This window comes from Tetrao urogallus (assembly GCF_951394365.1).
Source record: "Tetrao urogallus genome assembly, chromosome: 11".
NCBI lineage: Eukaryota > Metazoa > Chordata > Aves > Galliformes > Phasianidae > Tetrao > Tetrao urogallus.
In genome coordinates this window covers 352,514-365,607 of record NC_136824.1, presented here as the reverse complement: position 1 = coordinate 365,607, position 13,094 = coordinate 352,514, and the positions used below count along the sequence as shown (strand labels likewise).

The window sequence follows — 13,094 nt, the reverse complement described above, 5'->3', positions numbered from 1 at the left end:
GCCCCTGGGGCCGCTGCTCTCAGTTTAATTTTAGCAAGCACCCCTGCCAGCCTGGCTCTGCCGCGTGGGGGGGTTCCCACCTGTGAGGGCAGCAGCTGGAAGGGACACTTCTAAAATTTTGTTTTTATTTGGGGAACTCTTGCAAATAGTTGATTAAAGATTAAAGATTTAAGGTTTGAAGACAGTCTGGGGGTGGTCTAGTAGTGGATGCTGCAACCCAGTGGGCTGGTGGTGCAAGGGCTCAGGGCTCTGCCTTGCTGAGTGTGCACAGGGACAGACAGGACCAAGCACAGATACCTTCCTCCCCCAGTGCCTGTAGCTACTGTCTCTCAGGGTCTTCCTCTGTCACCATCACATCAGCTGTGCTTCAGCCAAGGCTTGCTTTAGCTGAGGTTTCCCTCAGGCTCCAGCCTGGCCTCAGCATATCATCTCGCCTAGGAAGGCAGCGTGGGCACCTGTGTCCTGCAGCTGCCCCGTGCTCCTGGAGCTCAGCACCCTGCTTCCTTGCATCCTCTGCCCTTCCTGAAACGTGCAGGGGTTGGGACTGGAGGCACAGTCCCAGCAGCTACTTGAGCTGTAGTAGGACCAAAGCCAACAGCCTCCAGTGCTGCCCCTTCCCCTGTTCTGCTCCAGCTGCATTCACAGTACAACAGCATGGTTGGTAGTTTGCACCTTTCTTAGCTCAGTCCTTGATCGTGACTAATTTGCACCTTGTTATCACTACAGCCCCCCGCCTGCTGTTACTTACACCCGAAGTTCTGTCTCCTTACTCTGTAACTGTATATACTGTTGATGAGAATAATCATATCTGTACATATAGCCACTGCTGTCCGTGTGTTTGTTGGGATGACCAAAATCTCTTCACAGAGCCTGGAGGGGGCAGAGTGAGGGCTGGGCGCTTCCCCCTCCCCTCTTGTCACTCCGGGGTCTCTGGCAGACAGGAGCCCTCCTTTGTAAGCACCATCAAGCACTACTGCCGCTGTTACAAAAGAATTACATTTAATAAATACGTTCATCCTGCCTCATCTTCAGCAGCAGCCCCTCGCTGGGCCGCAATGGGCAGCAGCACCGCTCCAGCACTGAGCTCAAGGACGGGGGCTGAGCTCCTCCTGGCAGCTCCTGAGCTCAGTTCCAGCTTGCAGGGCTGGGGCCGTGCAGGGCAGGGGGGAGCCCCGCGTCCCTCCCTGCTGCAGGACACAGACATACGTGCTCCAGGGCCCGCACACCACCTCCTGCGCCCGCAGCCCCTCAGCCCAGAGCTGCTCCACACGCCGTGGCTGGTCACAGCTGGCACGGGCCCCGTGCCCGAGCTGCCCGTATTTACCTGCGGGCAGAGCAGTGCAGACTGGGGGCTGAGGGATTCGCCCCTGAGGCAGCACCCCAAAGTGAGCAATAAAGGAGTGAAACCAAAGCCTTACCCCAGCCCCAGGTGTACAGCTCTCCGCCTCCTGCAATCAGGACGGTGCCATCAGCCCCCAGCCGGGGCAGCAGGACCCCCCCCCACCCCCGGCACTCACGTGTGACCGCAGCCGTGTGCCGTGAGCCGCAGCTCACTGCAGCCACCGCCGGCTCCAGCGGGAGGTCCAGCAGGGCCGGGAAGGCCTGGATGGAGATGAAGGCAGGGCCTGGCGGCTCCTCAGGCAGCGGCGGCTCTTCGGGCCCTGCGCACAGCACTGCTCAGCCCCACAGATGAGCCCAGCGCTGCCGCGGCCCCCCGGCGTCCTCACCTGCACCCACGTCCTCATCCTCTGCCTGCTCTTCCGCCACCGCCCGGGAGGGCAGCCCCAGTTGGCCCGACTCGTTCCAGCCCCACACGTAGAGGTCTCCGCCATCTGCAGAGGACGCGTCCCGCTCAGGGCACGGCACGAGCTGCCACCCCGTGCCCCCGGGCAGCGCCGAGCCCCTCACCGCTGATACAGGCCGAGTGCCACCCGCCAGCTGCCACCGCCCTCACGGGCAGACCGCCCAGAGCCTCCACCAGCCGCGGCTGCTGCTCGGATTCCAGGCTGCCGTGGCCGAGCTGCCCGTGCCTGCAGGGAGACACGGACAGACAGAAGGGCGCAGGCACACGCCTCCCCCACCACCCCTCGCCCCATGCCTGCTGCCCCTCTGCAGCTGTGTGCAGCTCAGCCCTCAGGGGCTGACAGTGCAGTAGCTATGTGCAACCCAGTGATGCGTGACACAACAGTGAAGCAAGCCCTGAGTTTACACATCGCTCCCTGATCTCACCGCTGCTGTCTGAGCTTCCTTCCGAGCAGCCTCCCCCTTCAGCCCCTGGGTTCAGACCTGGAGGGGGGGATTCCCTGCTGGGCCGGGTTTGGGCTCAGCTGGAGGCAGCACTGGCCAGCAGGCAGCTGAAGGCAGCAGTGCTAAGCACAGCGCCGGGACACGGCTGCAGCTGCACCGAGCACATGGCGTACAGCAAAGCAGCAGAGGCTGTGATTGTCACAACTGCTGCTGAAGCAGAAAGGGCTTTACTAAACCAAGAAGTCCATTTGGAGAGAAGGGTTGGTGTTACAATCAGAAACACCAGTGAGGTGGAAGGGCAATACAGGAGTGTGGTAGCAAAGGGACCAATGGAATGGTGTCACAAAGAAAAAGGAAAGTGCTCACCCATTCCTGTTCCTGAAGGTCTGGGCTCATGAGGAGAACTCCACCAGGGACGGATCTCCAAGCAGACATCCCTCCCCAGTGGCATCAGCCCTTAAATGAGCTCTAAGAGAGGCGCAGTCAGGCTGCACCCCTTCCTGTCCCACAGCTGATCTGCCTTCACCTGTGCTCCCAGGGCTGACCGGTCCTTTCCCCAGGTGATTATCGGTGGGTCAGGCCGTGACTCAACAGTTACCACACAGGTTGGGGAAAAGACAGCGATCAGATTTGGGTGAGGGCTGCTGAGGGCAGTGCTGTCAGCCCCACACGGCTGCAGCTGCCCAGGCCCAGCACGGCTCTGTGCCCAGAGCTCGGGCGCCTCACCGCCTTCTGAAATACACAAACCAGGGGCAGAAACCTTTCCTTTAATGGAAAGGAAACAGCAATGTTAATATCCATAAATGCAAGCAGCACTGAGCTAACAGCGCTGTCTGCTATGACAACCGCTGCCTATGACAACAGCCACCAAACTGCACTGCACCGACCCCGAGTGCTGCAGGAGGAGCCGGTCCAGCTGGCACCGCGCTGCTGAATGCCGAGAATCATCCCCAAGGCCTTGTCTCGTGGAAGCGGCACAGAGATCAACAACCCAACCTTCCCATAGCGCTGCTGGGCACAACAGCGGCACCTCGAGCCCAGCGCGGGCAGCGCCCCCCCCCCGACCCAGAGCCACGCCGGGCCCCAGCGGGGCACTCAGAGTCTGCAGGGCGCAACGAAGAACCGAGACCGAAGTTACTCATTGCAGTCAGTGTTTATGTGTAGCAGCAGCACGAGGAACAGCGGGAGCTCGGGTTGCTAACGGGTGCGCTTACCGCTCGGCCGGCTCCCTAAGCAGGTGATCGCTTCGTTATCTGATAGCGCCGAATAACCCACGGCCGCCACGGAGCCCCGAACCCACGCGGCCGCACGGCTCCGCCGCACCTCCGCCCCGCACCCCCCGCAGCCCCGCTCACCTGCCGCCTCCCCAGCCGTACACCTCCCCGGCCGCTCCCAGCCCCACGACGTGTTCGTGTCCCAGCGCCAACGCGCGGAGCGGCAGCGCTCCGGGCAGCGCCGTGTAGAAGGGCGGCCGCGGGGCCACGAAGCCGTCCGGCAGCAGCGGCAGCGCGGGCCGCGATCCCGGCGGCAGCGCTCGGCTCCACGCGGGCTCTCCCCGCAGCTCTCCCCGCAGCACCGCGGCGCGGGGCCACGCCTCGACCGCCGCCCCCCTCAGCAGCACCGCGTGCGTCTCCGACGGCAGCGCCGCCTCGCAGTCCTCGGGCAGCCGCCGCCGCCGCCCCGCGCTGAGCACCTCCAGCCCGGAGCCTGCGGGAGCGGCGGGGTCAGCGGCCCGGGAAGGTCCGAACCCCGTGGGGAACCGAGCACCGAGGGGAGTCGGAGGACGGCACCGCACAGGAGACTCGGGGCCGGGGGGGGGCTCACCCGTCTCCAGCACCGCGTAGCTCCACGCGGGCCACACGCGGCGGATGCCGTCGCCGCTCGGCTCCAGGCGGTGCCGCCCCGGCCCCGCATCCCCCGCCGCCTCCTCGGCGCTGAGGCCGAACAAGAACCAGGAGCGGCGCTGAGCCGCCATGGCGGGGGGGGGAAGAACATGGAGGGCGGCGGAAGGGAGCAGGCGGGGCCGGAGGGACGGGAGGCGGAGCCGTCGTTAAAGAGCAGCTTTAGTGCGTCGTGCGGCGCCGGAAGCCCGGCAAGGCACAGGCGGTGGCGGTGGCGGAGGCGCGGCCCCAGCGTTGCGGTGTGCCGCCCCCCCGCAGGCGGACCCGAGCAGCGCGGTGAGCCCGAGTGGGGCAGCATCACTGCTGGCGCGGGTTGGGCTCGATGAGGCCGTACGACACAGCCCGCTCCAGGCTCTGCTGGGCCGCCTGCGCCACTCGGGGTTTGTCCTCGTCCTTGGCCAGCACCGACAGGATCTCCAGCATCTCGCTGGCGATGAGCTGCTCGGCCACCTCCCGCGCCGCCGCCATCATGTTCATCACCACCACGGCCCCGCGGTGCTGCAGCTCGGCGCTGGGGCTCAGCAGCAGCGCCTGCAGGATCTCCAGCCAGTGCACCGTCTGCGGGCACGGCGTGACGCGCTCAGAGAGCGGCACCCCCCCCACCCCGAGCCGCAGGGCAGAGGGCGCCCCCGCGGGCAGCCCGGGGGCCCGGGGACGCACGCAGGCAGCCCCCACACTCACCACCCGCGGGATCCTCTTGCAGATGGGGGGGTGCAGCGCTGTCAGCATGGCCAGCGTCCCCGAGGCCGCCCGCCGCAGCTTCTCGTCCTCCTCCCCGCTGTACAGAACCATCAGCTTCAGGCGGTCGCTGCCCTCGTCCAGGAACAGCTCCTGCACCTGCAGGCGAGGGGGGGCTCACAGTGCGGCGCCGCACAGTGGGGGCTGCGCGCCCTCGGCCCAGACGGCCCTCACCTCCTTGCTCATGGCCATGTTGCACATGCACTCGGTAGCAGCCAGGCGGATCAGCTCGTGCTCTTCAAACATGTATCCCTCGATCATGGGCACAGCCCTCTCCTTCAGGATCTTCTGCCTGCGGCAAGGCAGCAGTAAGCGCCTCGCGCCCTGTGCTGGCCCCGTGCCCTCTTCCCCCAGCCGGAACAGCACAGCCCCTGCCCCACGCCCATACCGCAGCCGCTCACTGATGCCAGCCAGGTTGGTCAGTGCCATCAGCCCCTCAAAGTTCTCCAGGCCTGAGCGCTGGAGGTGCAGCAGGCTGACCAGGGGCCGGACCACCTCGTAGATCTGTGGAAGACAGCAGCACAGGGCTCAAACTCTGCCCCTGGCAGAGCAGGGGCTGAGCACAGTAGAATGGCAGAGGAGCTCACACAACTAGGCCTAGAAGGTTAGGCCGCTATGGAGACCACTGCGCCTCCTCAGCCCAACGCCTCCCCAGGCAGACAGGTGTCTGTCTGCAGCAGCAGCAGCAAGGCTCCATCACAGCCCCTCCTGCTGCCCTGCAATACTCCGACCGTCCCTTGGGCGGGTCCATTCCCCAGCCCACAGCCGTGACACCGACCCGCTCTCCAGGGAACGCCATCTCAGGGTTGGAGGTGATGGTGATCTTTGCCAGGGCCTGAGCTGCCTTGGTCTGCCCCACTTCGGTGCCCTCCAGGGACAGGGGGATGAGAGCCTGCAGATGAAGATGCATCAGCCAGGTCACAGCAGCCTCAGCTGCTCCCAGGCTCATGTATGAGTTCCAGACCTCCCATAGAGCAGGCCAGGGGCACCGTAGCACCCGTCAGCTCACCTTTCCTCCTCCCTGTGCGACCACACCGCCTCGGTCCTCTGCCTCTGCCACCAGGGCCAAGAACACCCTGCAGACAGGGCAGCAGTAGTTGGAACTGAGGACCTGCACCAGCACCACCCAGTACCTGACACTGAGCCCAAGCACTACTGGATGCCCACACACCCCCTTCTGCTCCCAGAAGCCTGGGTTCACCAGAAGCACCAAGCCTGCAGGCAGGGCAAACTCAAGGCAGCTCCCACCATGCTCTGCCCCATACCTGGAGATCAGCTCCCGACAGGAGTTGGTCAGTGCTGGGTTCTCACTCTTCACCACACAGGCCAGAGCAGACACCACACCAGCCGTCAGCAGCTTCCGCACGCGTCGCTTCACAAAGTCTGGCTTGTCCTGTCCCAGAGGCAGGACCACCACTCACTTTGGAACTGGCACACAACTTGCTGCTGCTGCTACCTGACCATGCTCAGCTCCCCAGAGGCATCAAGGCGGTACCTTCAGACACCTCTGTCCCACCCACACATTTTCCTGTGGGGCTGTGGGTCCCCACAGCTCCTGAGATCAGCCACCAGCCATGCTCCCTCACCTTGGGGTGCTGCTCTGGAATGTGCTGCTTGGCATACTTGGCCAGCTCCAGCATCTGTGGGTCTGGCTCCTCGTGGTCGTAGCTGTTGGTGCAGTTCACCAGCGTGGAAGCAACAGCATAGAGAACGCTCCTATCTTCTGACTGCAAAGGTAACCGAGCACTGATTGCAGCCACGGCAGGGGACATACGTGGGCTTGAGCCCAGTCAGCAGCACCAGGCCCCTCCACACACCCCAGCCACAGCCCCACGACCCTCTCCAGCAGGAGGGGCAGGTGGACACATTCCTCCAGCACCAGTATTCCCCCGACACAGGTCCCCCCACCACAGTGCTCAGCAATCACCTTTGTCAGCTGAAACATGGCCTGCATCGCTGCCTTGTCCTCTACAAACTCCTCCTTGACGTCAGCATCAAATGTGAGGTAAGCCAGGCCCTCCACAGCCCAGCGCCGCGTGCCGGCATCAATGGCCTCATTGCACAGCCACCTGCAAGATGGCCCCCGTCAGCCCACGCTGCAGCGCCCGCCCAGCTCCTGCTCCCATCACAGCCCACAGTTCTCAGCACTCACTTGCGGCACTGCTTGGCTAATTTCATCGTGGAGCCCTCGGCAAACTGCTTCATGCTGAAGTCGGTGCCTCCAGCAGATCCCAGCTTGCACAGCCCCTGTGGCCAGAAGCAGAGCGTCAGAGCAGGGAAGGCCGCGATGTCCCAGACGGAGCTGTAAGAGCCCCCAGCCAGTAAAGATGGCAGCAAAGCCCAGCCCTGCCCAGCAGCTCGGTGCAGCCGCTCCTCCCGCCCCGCTGCGCTCACCACCAGCGCACGGATGCGGATGCTGTCCCTCTCGCTGTGCTTGTAGATCTCTTTGAGCAGGCTGACCCCGTTGGCAGTGATGAAGGAGGCACGCTTGGCCTTGTCAGCGGCGTGGATCAGAGCCTCCACTGCTACCAGCTGGTGGGCCTCGCGGACGGAGGCGCAGAGGGACAGAATGCTGTCCATGATCCCCTCCAGCTCCAGCACCCTGTTCCCAGCTTCCGAGGGGCCCTGCAGCAGGCACGACACTGTCTGGATGGCCCGCAGCTTCCCAGCCAGCTCCTGCCCCTCGAACCAGCTCCTGCAGTGGAAGAACATTCAGAAGGACGAGGCTGATCCGGAACGCTGCCTCCAGCCCCTCGCAGCCCTACCCTGACAGACCCCAAGCTCTGCAGGTCGCAGGTGGTCTGCACTCCACTTTCACCAGTAAAAGCAAGAAGTTCAGAAATAGGAGTGCTGTCACTTACAGCGGAGACAGAAACAGCAGCAAAAAGCTCCTGACCGAGGACTCGGTCCTATGCAGCCCCAGGGAACCCCAGGCTCACCTCACATAGTCCTCACACAGGTGGTGGAAGTTCTCCCTCTCGGCATCGCATTTCAGGTCATCATAAAGCTTACTCAGAAGGACCGAGGCACTCATCCTGCTGTTCTCTGTCACAGGCAGGCTGCCCGGAGCCCCACACACAGTGCTTCCCACCTCCAGGATCTTCTTCAGGCCTAGGAGCACCTAGAGCTCAGGTGCCCGATGAGGTGCAAAGAGGGGTGCGCAGGTGCCTTGCAGAACCAAAGCACACAGCACCCCAAGGCAGAGGGATGTGCTGCCCCAGTGAGGTGCAGCCTGTTTCACTCACCCTGGTCGATCACCCAAAGGCTCATGCTGTTGTTGATATCCTTTGGTGACTTCCTGGGCACCACCTTGATGAGCAAGTTAAGGGCATTGTCACGGCCGTGAGCAGAGGCCCCTTCCAGAGATAGCAGCTCCAGGAGGTCCTTGATCAGCACTTTCTGTTCCTTGGAGGAATCTTCCAGGAGAGACAGTGCCAGCAGTCAGTGCCCTGCACACAGGCCTCACCCCATCACAGTAAGGCTGGCAAGCCACGCTGTCGGGACAAGGGGCTCCTGACTCCCATCTCAAGGTCACATTAATCCAGGCCCCATGGAAGGGAGCTGCGGCAATGTAAGCAGCAGGACAAAGCTCCCTCGGTCCTCCCTGCACCACGTCAGCCAGCTGGGGCAGCAGGCACTCACCCAGCACCACTGCATCCTCCTTGCCACGGAAGTCCTTCTGCATCCCCTCCTTCAGAGAATCGAACATCACATGCAGGAGGTTGCAAGCAGCCAAGGAAACCTGCTCGTGCTCCACACCCAGCACTGCTGAAAGACGCGAGGACCCCAGCTCTGTCAAGATGGCCATGGACTGTAGGTGGAAGCAGAGGCGTTTTCAGGAGACTGAGGAAACTGGCACTCCCCAGCACCTTATCAGCTCTGACAGCTCAAGCCTGGCAACTAACAAATCAAAGCTCCACTGTCAGGCTGTGGCCTGACACAGACAGCAATGTTCCCTGGCCTGACAAACTTCACAGCCTTCCCAGTGTGGACACCCCCTGCTCCGGGATTCCTCACACAGGAGAGCTGGGCTCTGGTGTAACCTACCCGGGAGCGGTGCCCAGAGCACAGCCCCACCAGGGTGCGCAGGGCCGCCAGCATCAAGTCAGCCTTGGCTGTGTCAAGCAGCTGCGTCAGGAGCCGCACTCCGTCACTCTGGAATATTTTCTCTGCCCCAGCCTCTTCTCGTGCCAGTACAATCAGGTTCTGCGCAGCCTGCAAAAGGAGAGGTGCATTGGGGTCACCAGCCCACCAGAACAGAGCTCCCTGCACACAGGGAACTCACCAGCAGGGAGCCCACAGGGCAGCCAAAGCAGCCACAAGCACCCAATCACCACTCCCAGTCTCCAAGGATGGCATTCTGCTGGCAGGAAGCCCAACCTCCAGAGGACAGAAAAGTTCAGCCAGCAGCGCTGACCTGAGAGTACAGTTCTTTCCACCCAAGCCACCTTGTGTGTCCTGGAGTTCAGACCTTTTGCTTCCTGTCCACATCCTTTTCTTGGGGATCCAGCAAAATCTGAAACATCTGTTCCACCTTCGAGTCCGTACAGGACATGGTCTTCATCTGAGGCACATTGGGAAGCGCAGCTCAGCCCTCGCTGCTCCCTTGAACCTACTGCACCCAGAGGGCACACAGCAGCCCCCGCACCACCCACTCCTCACCTTCTCATGCATGCTGCTCCCCAGGGCGCGCAGGGCCTCCTGGAAGGCTTTGTTCTTGGGCTCCAGGCTCACACACCTCTGCAGGTCGCTGACAGCCTGGTCCAAACGGCCCAACTTCTGCAGTGCCTGACTCCGACGGAACAGCGCCTTCACATCCCGGCCATCGGCTTCAATGGCTGCAGAGGAGTGAGGGAGCCATCACAGAGGCCCCGCACTGCTCCAGCCCGCCCCAGGGAGCAGCGTGTGGAAGGTGGTCCCCTGCCACACCTGACAGTACCTTTAGATGCATCTGCCTCTGCCTTGGCATAATCCTCCTGCAAAGAGAGTCGGTGAGAAGGAAATCTCAGCACGCTGCCATGGTGGCTGCACTCACCTCCACCCGCTGTGCCCACTGCTTCGGAAAGAAGGAGCAAGGAAACAGCCGCGGAGTTTAGGGATGGAAACAATGCCATGGAGCGCTGGAAAGCAGCACAGCAGCATGCCTGCCCCTCCCACAGCACGGCCGTTGTCCCCAACAGTCCCCGTCGCCTCGACACTTCTTGAGCCCCTACCCGAGCCCCTGCAGCTCACCGCACTCTGCCCCACAAACCCGACAGGAAACCAGAGATCCGGGGCCGCCCGAGGAGCAACCCAGGGCACCCGCAGCCCCCGACACAAACAGCAGCTCAGTGGGGCAGAACATCAGCCACCAGCGGGGCCGGGAGAAAAGAGGCGCAGAGGGAAGATGGCCCGTCCCGGGGCCCGCCGGGCAGCGCTGCACAGAGCCGAGCCCGTCCCGTCCCGCCCCGTCCCGCCGGGCAGCTCCCCGCTCTGCCGCTCTCACCAGTTTCAGGTAACACGCGGCGCGGTTGCGGTGCAGCACGGCGCGCTCCGGCTCGGCCTGGCAGAGGCTCAGCGCCCGCGTGTAGGCGGCGAGGGCCGCGCCGTGATCCCCGGCCTGGAACAGCGCGTTGCCGCGCTCCCGGAGCTGCCCCGCCGTCACCTGCCAACGGCACCGGACGGCATAGAGCAGAGTCCGAGACCCGCATGGAGCCCGACGAGGCCCCGCGGTGGCCCCGTTCCCCCGGCCGCCCCGTTCCGCCCCCCGGCCCGGCGCTCCCTCACCGCCTCCTCCATCTCGCCGCTCTCGCCACGCCCGTGACGTCACCGCCCGTCGCCGGGGGAACCCGGACGGCGACTCCACGTCACGTGACGGAGGGCGTCGGCGGTGTGGCGACGCAGGGCCTGCAGCGCCCCCCTGCGGCCCGGCGGTGCGCTCGCCGGCCACGTGCGGCCTCGTGAGAGCGCCCCCCCGTGACCCCAGGCGCGACCCGCCGTGACCCCGCGCGCCTCCTTGCCCCCCCCCCCCGAGATGCCCACGTGTGCCCCCACCCCGCCGCCCCCCCCCGGCCCCTTTATCCCCTCGTTCCCCCCTCCCTCCCCGTGCCCCTTTTCTGCCCTCCCCCACCCCGCACTGGGCACCGGGACCCTACGCCCCTCCGCCGGCAGCGCGCGGTGCCGCGGCTGCGGGGCTGGGGGAGCGGCAGGGCAGGCAGCGGGCACGGGGCAGGCGGCGGCCGAGGGCGCAGCGCTGGGTGCGGTAGAAGTGGGCGAGGTCGAGGGCCACGAGGAGCAGCACGAGCAGCCCGTAGAGCCCCACGAAGGGCAGCGCCAGGGGGTGCCTGCGGGGCGGGGACGATCAGCACCGGGCACTCCTCGGCGCCACCGCCCCGCACCGCCCCGCAGCCCCGCTCACCGCAGCAGGCCGGGCGCGGGCAGCCCGCTGATGTTGAGCCCGGTGAGCGCTTCCACGCGCAGCCGTGAGCAGCAGCCCTTGAGGGCGTGGGGGCCGGGCTGGCAGCAGTAGCGGTGCGTGGCCGGGTCCGTCAGGCGTGGGCAGTAGAAGCCGGGGTGGTAGCGGCCGTCAGGGCCCGCATAGCCCTCACACAGGTGCAGCTTCTGTAAAGAGGCTGCGGTGGCAGCAGCGGGGCCGGGGGCGTAGCGCCTGTGTGAGCTAATGCAGGCGGGAGCAGCCCTGGCCCAGCTCCGGTTCCCCCAGTTCTTCCCACCCCACGTGCTGCCCAGGACCAGCTTCTGCACCACGACCAGCACCCCCAGTGCAGACCATCGTCCCCCGGCCCTGACCGGCACGGCTCCGCCCGGGGACGCGGGGAACACCCAGGGGATGCAGCCCAGGAGCAGCGCGGGGGATGCGTGGCTCCTGCCCCCACCTACGAGGCGGGCAAGAGGCCATACCTGTGCCAAGGACGCCAGGAGCTGCAGCGAGGAGCAGGAGCCCACCCAGCATCTTCCCCGCCATACTGGGGTGAGGCAGCTGAGGCAGAAACCGCAGCCCTTCCTGCGCCCGCCTCCAGCGCGGCCCATCAGGAGCCTCGCAACCATTAGAGCCTGCACTTAGTGCCCTGCTCCACAGGGACGGTGGGCAGGAGGCGGGAGCATCGCTAATGAGCTTCTTAGGGCTGTGCAAGGGGCCAAGGGCACCATGCCCACCCTGCAGCGGGACACAGCCCTGACCGTGCCAGTCAGGCACTTGGCCCTGCTGGGCTCATGGCTGAGGGCTGTGGGCTGGGCAGCGGTGCAGGGTGGTGGGCACGCTGTGCCACAGCCTCAGGCAGCAGGGCAGCCTACCCCTGGCTCCCCCCCAAGCCGTGCCACTAGCTGGGCGGTGACAGAGCCGCTGCTGGGTGCCTGTGGATGGGCAGGACCAGCCTCCTGGCATCGCCCCAGCTGCACCCCATGGCCAGAGCCCTAAGCTCTGTGCCCAATAGCCCCTCATCCTGTGGCTCTGCACCCCGTGCAGGTCATGTGCTGAGTGGTGTGGTGCAAAACGAGGAGCTCAGCCAGCACCAGCTCCTTGCCCGGCCTTCCTTGAGGGCACCACAGCCCTCCCCAGCAGCACCCCAGCAATAATAATCAGCCCCAGAGGGGGCACAGAGTGCAGCATCCACAGCAACGGGACACAGTGCAGCTTATTGCAGCCTCGGAGGCCCCACGGAACAGATGGGTTTGGCAGCGCCACCAGTACGCAGGAGCAAGGTCTGCCCCATCCCCATTCACCAGCCCCACTGGTGTGAGAAGCACAGACCAGACGCAGGCCAGGGCTCTTGGAAACAGACTCATATTTCCTACAAGCTCCAGGTGAGCTCAGGTTCCAGTCCACAGTGCCTGCCTGGCCCCTGGTACCTGCGTGTTGCTGTGCTGTGGTAGCCAGGCTCTAGGTGGGCGCCATCCCAGGCAGCTGTGCAAACACAGCAAGGCAGAGTCCGTCATGCTGACCCACTGTCACCCTTCTCCGCTCCAAGTAGCGCCCAGCCCATGCCCTCTGTGCCCAGAATCCAGAAGCCTCTGTGCAGCCCTGCCACGGCAGTTCATTGAAATCTATCTGAGGACACAGAACTAATAAATAAGAAGGTAGCAGCCTCTGCAGGTCTGGCACCTCCTGCTGAGCACCAATCGCCTGCTGTGGGCCATGTAGCCAGGTCTCTGTGGGCTGTGCTGGCACTGCTGCTCCCACGCCGTGCAGCCACTCTGCTCCCATCCTACTCT

General features: G+C 64.5%; 3 protein-coding genes across 3 annotated transcripts; all 3 read right to left on the bottom strand.

Moving 5' to 3' along the window:
- Positions 1–1,085: 1,085 nt before the first annotated feature.
- On the bottom strand, positions 1,086–4,222 carry RCCD1 (RCC1 domain containing 1; the record flags this gene model as incomplete). Its single annotated transcript, XM_079540849.1, has 7 exons — positions 1,086–1,324; positions 1,419–1,448; positions 1,518–1,661; positions 1,728–1,832; positions 1,909–2,030; positions 3,603–3,954; positions 4,072–4,222. 7 exons carry the CDS (start codon positions 4,220–4,222, stop codon positions 1,086–1,088), a joined length of 1,143 nt encoding a protein of 380 aa, XP_079396975.1.
- Positions 4,223–4,445: 223 nt separating this feature from the next.
- UNC45A (unc-45 myosin chaperone A) lies at positions 4,446–10,524 on the bottom strand (the record flags this gene model as incomplete). The annotated part of the gene is made up of 19 exons (XM_079540881.1): positions 10,372–10,524; positions 9,826–9,862; positions 9,549–9,724; positions 9,358–9,450; positions 8,934–9,101; positions 8,529–8,697; positions 8,132–8,302; positions 7,826–7,997; positions 7,281–7,581; positions 7,039–7,133; positions 6,814–6,955; positions 6,473–6,613; positions 6,152–6,279; positions 5,896–5,962; positions 5,665–5,778; positions 5,275–5,390; positions 5,061–5,178; positions 4,830–4,985; positions 4,446–4,727 (listed from the first exon to the last, which is right to left on the bottom strand). The coding sequence occupies exons 3-19, from the start codon at positions 9,558–9,560 to the stop codon at positions 4,446–4,448; spliced, it is 2,445 nt and encodes an 814-aa protein (XP_079397007.1). The 5' UTR covers positions 9,561–9,724; positions 9,826–9,862; positions 10,372–10,524.
- Positions 10,525–11,016: 492 nt separating this feature from the next.
- LOC306950723 (protein shisa-like-1) lies at positions 11,017–11,847 on the bottom strand (the record flags this gene model as incomplete). Its single annotated transcript, XM_079541083.1, has 3 exons — positions 11,017–11,209; positions 11,284–11,758; positions 11,829–11,847. 3 exons carry the CDS (start codon positions 11,845–11,847, stop codon positions 11,017–11,019), a joined length of 687 nt encoding a protein of 228 aa, XP_079397209.1.
- Between the last annotated feature and the right edge of the window lie 1,247 nt (positions 11,848–13,094).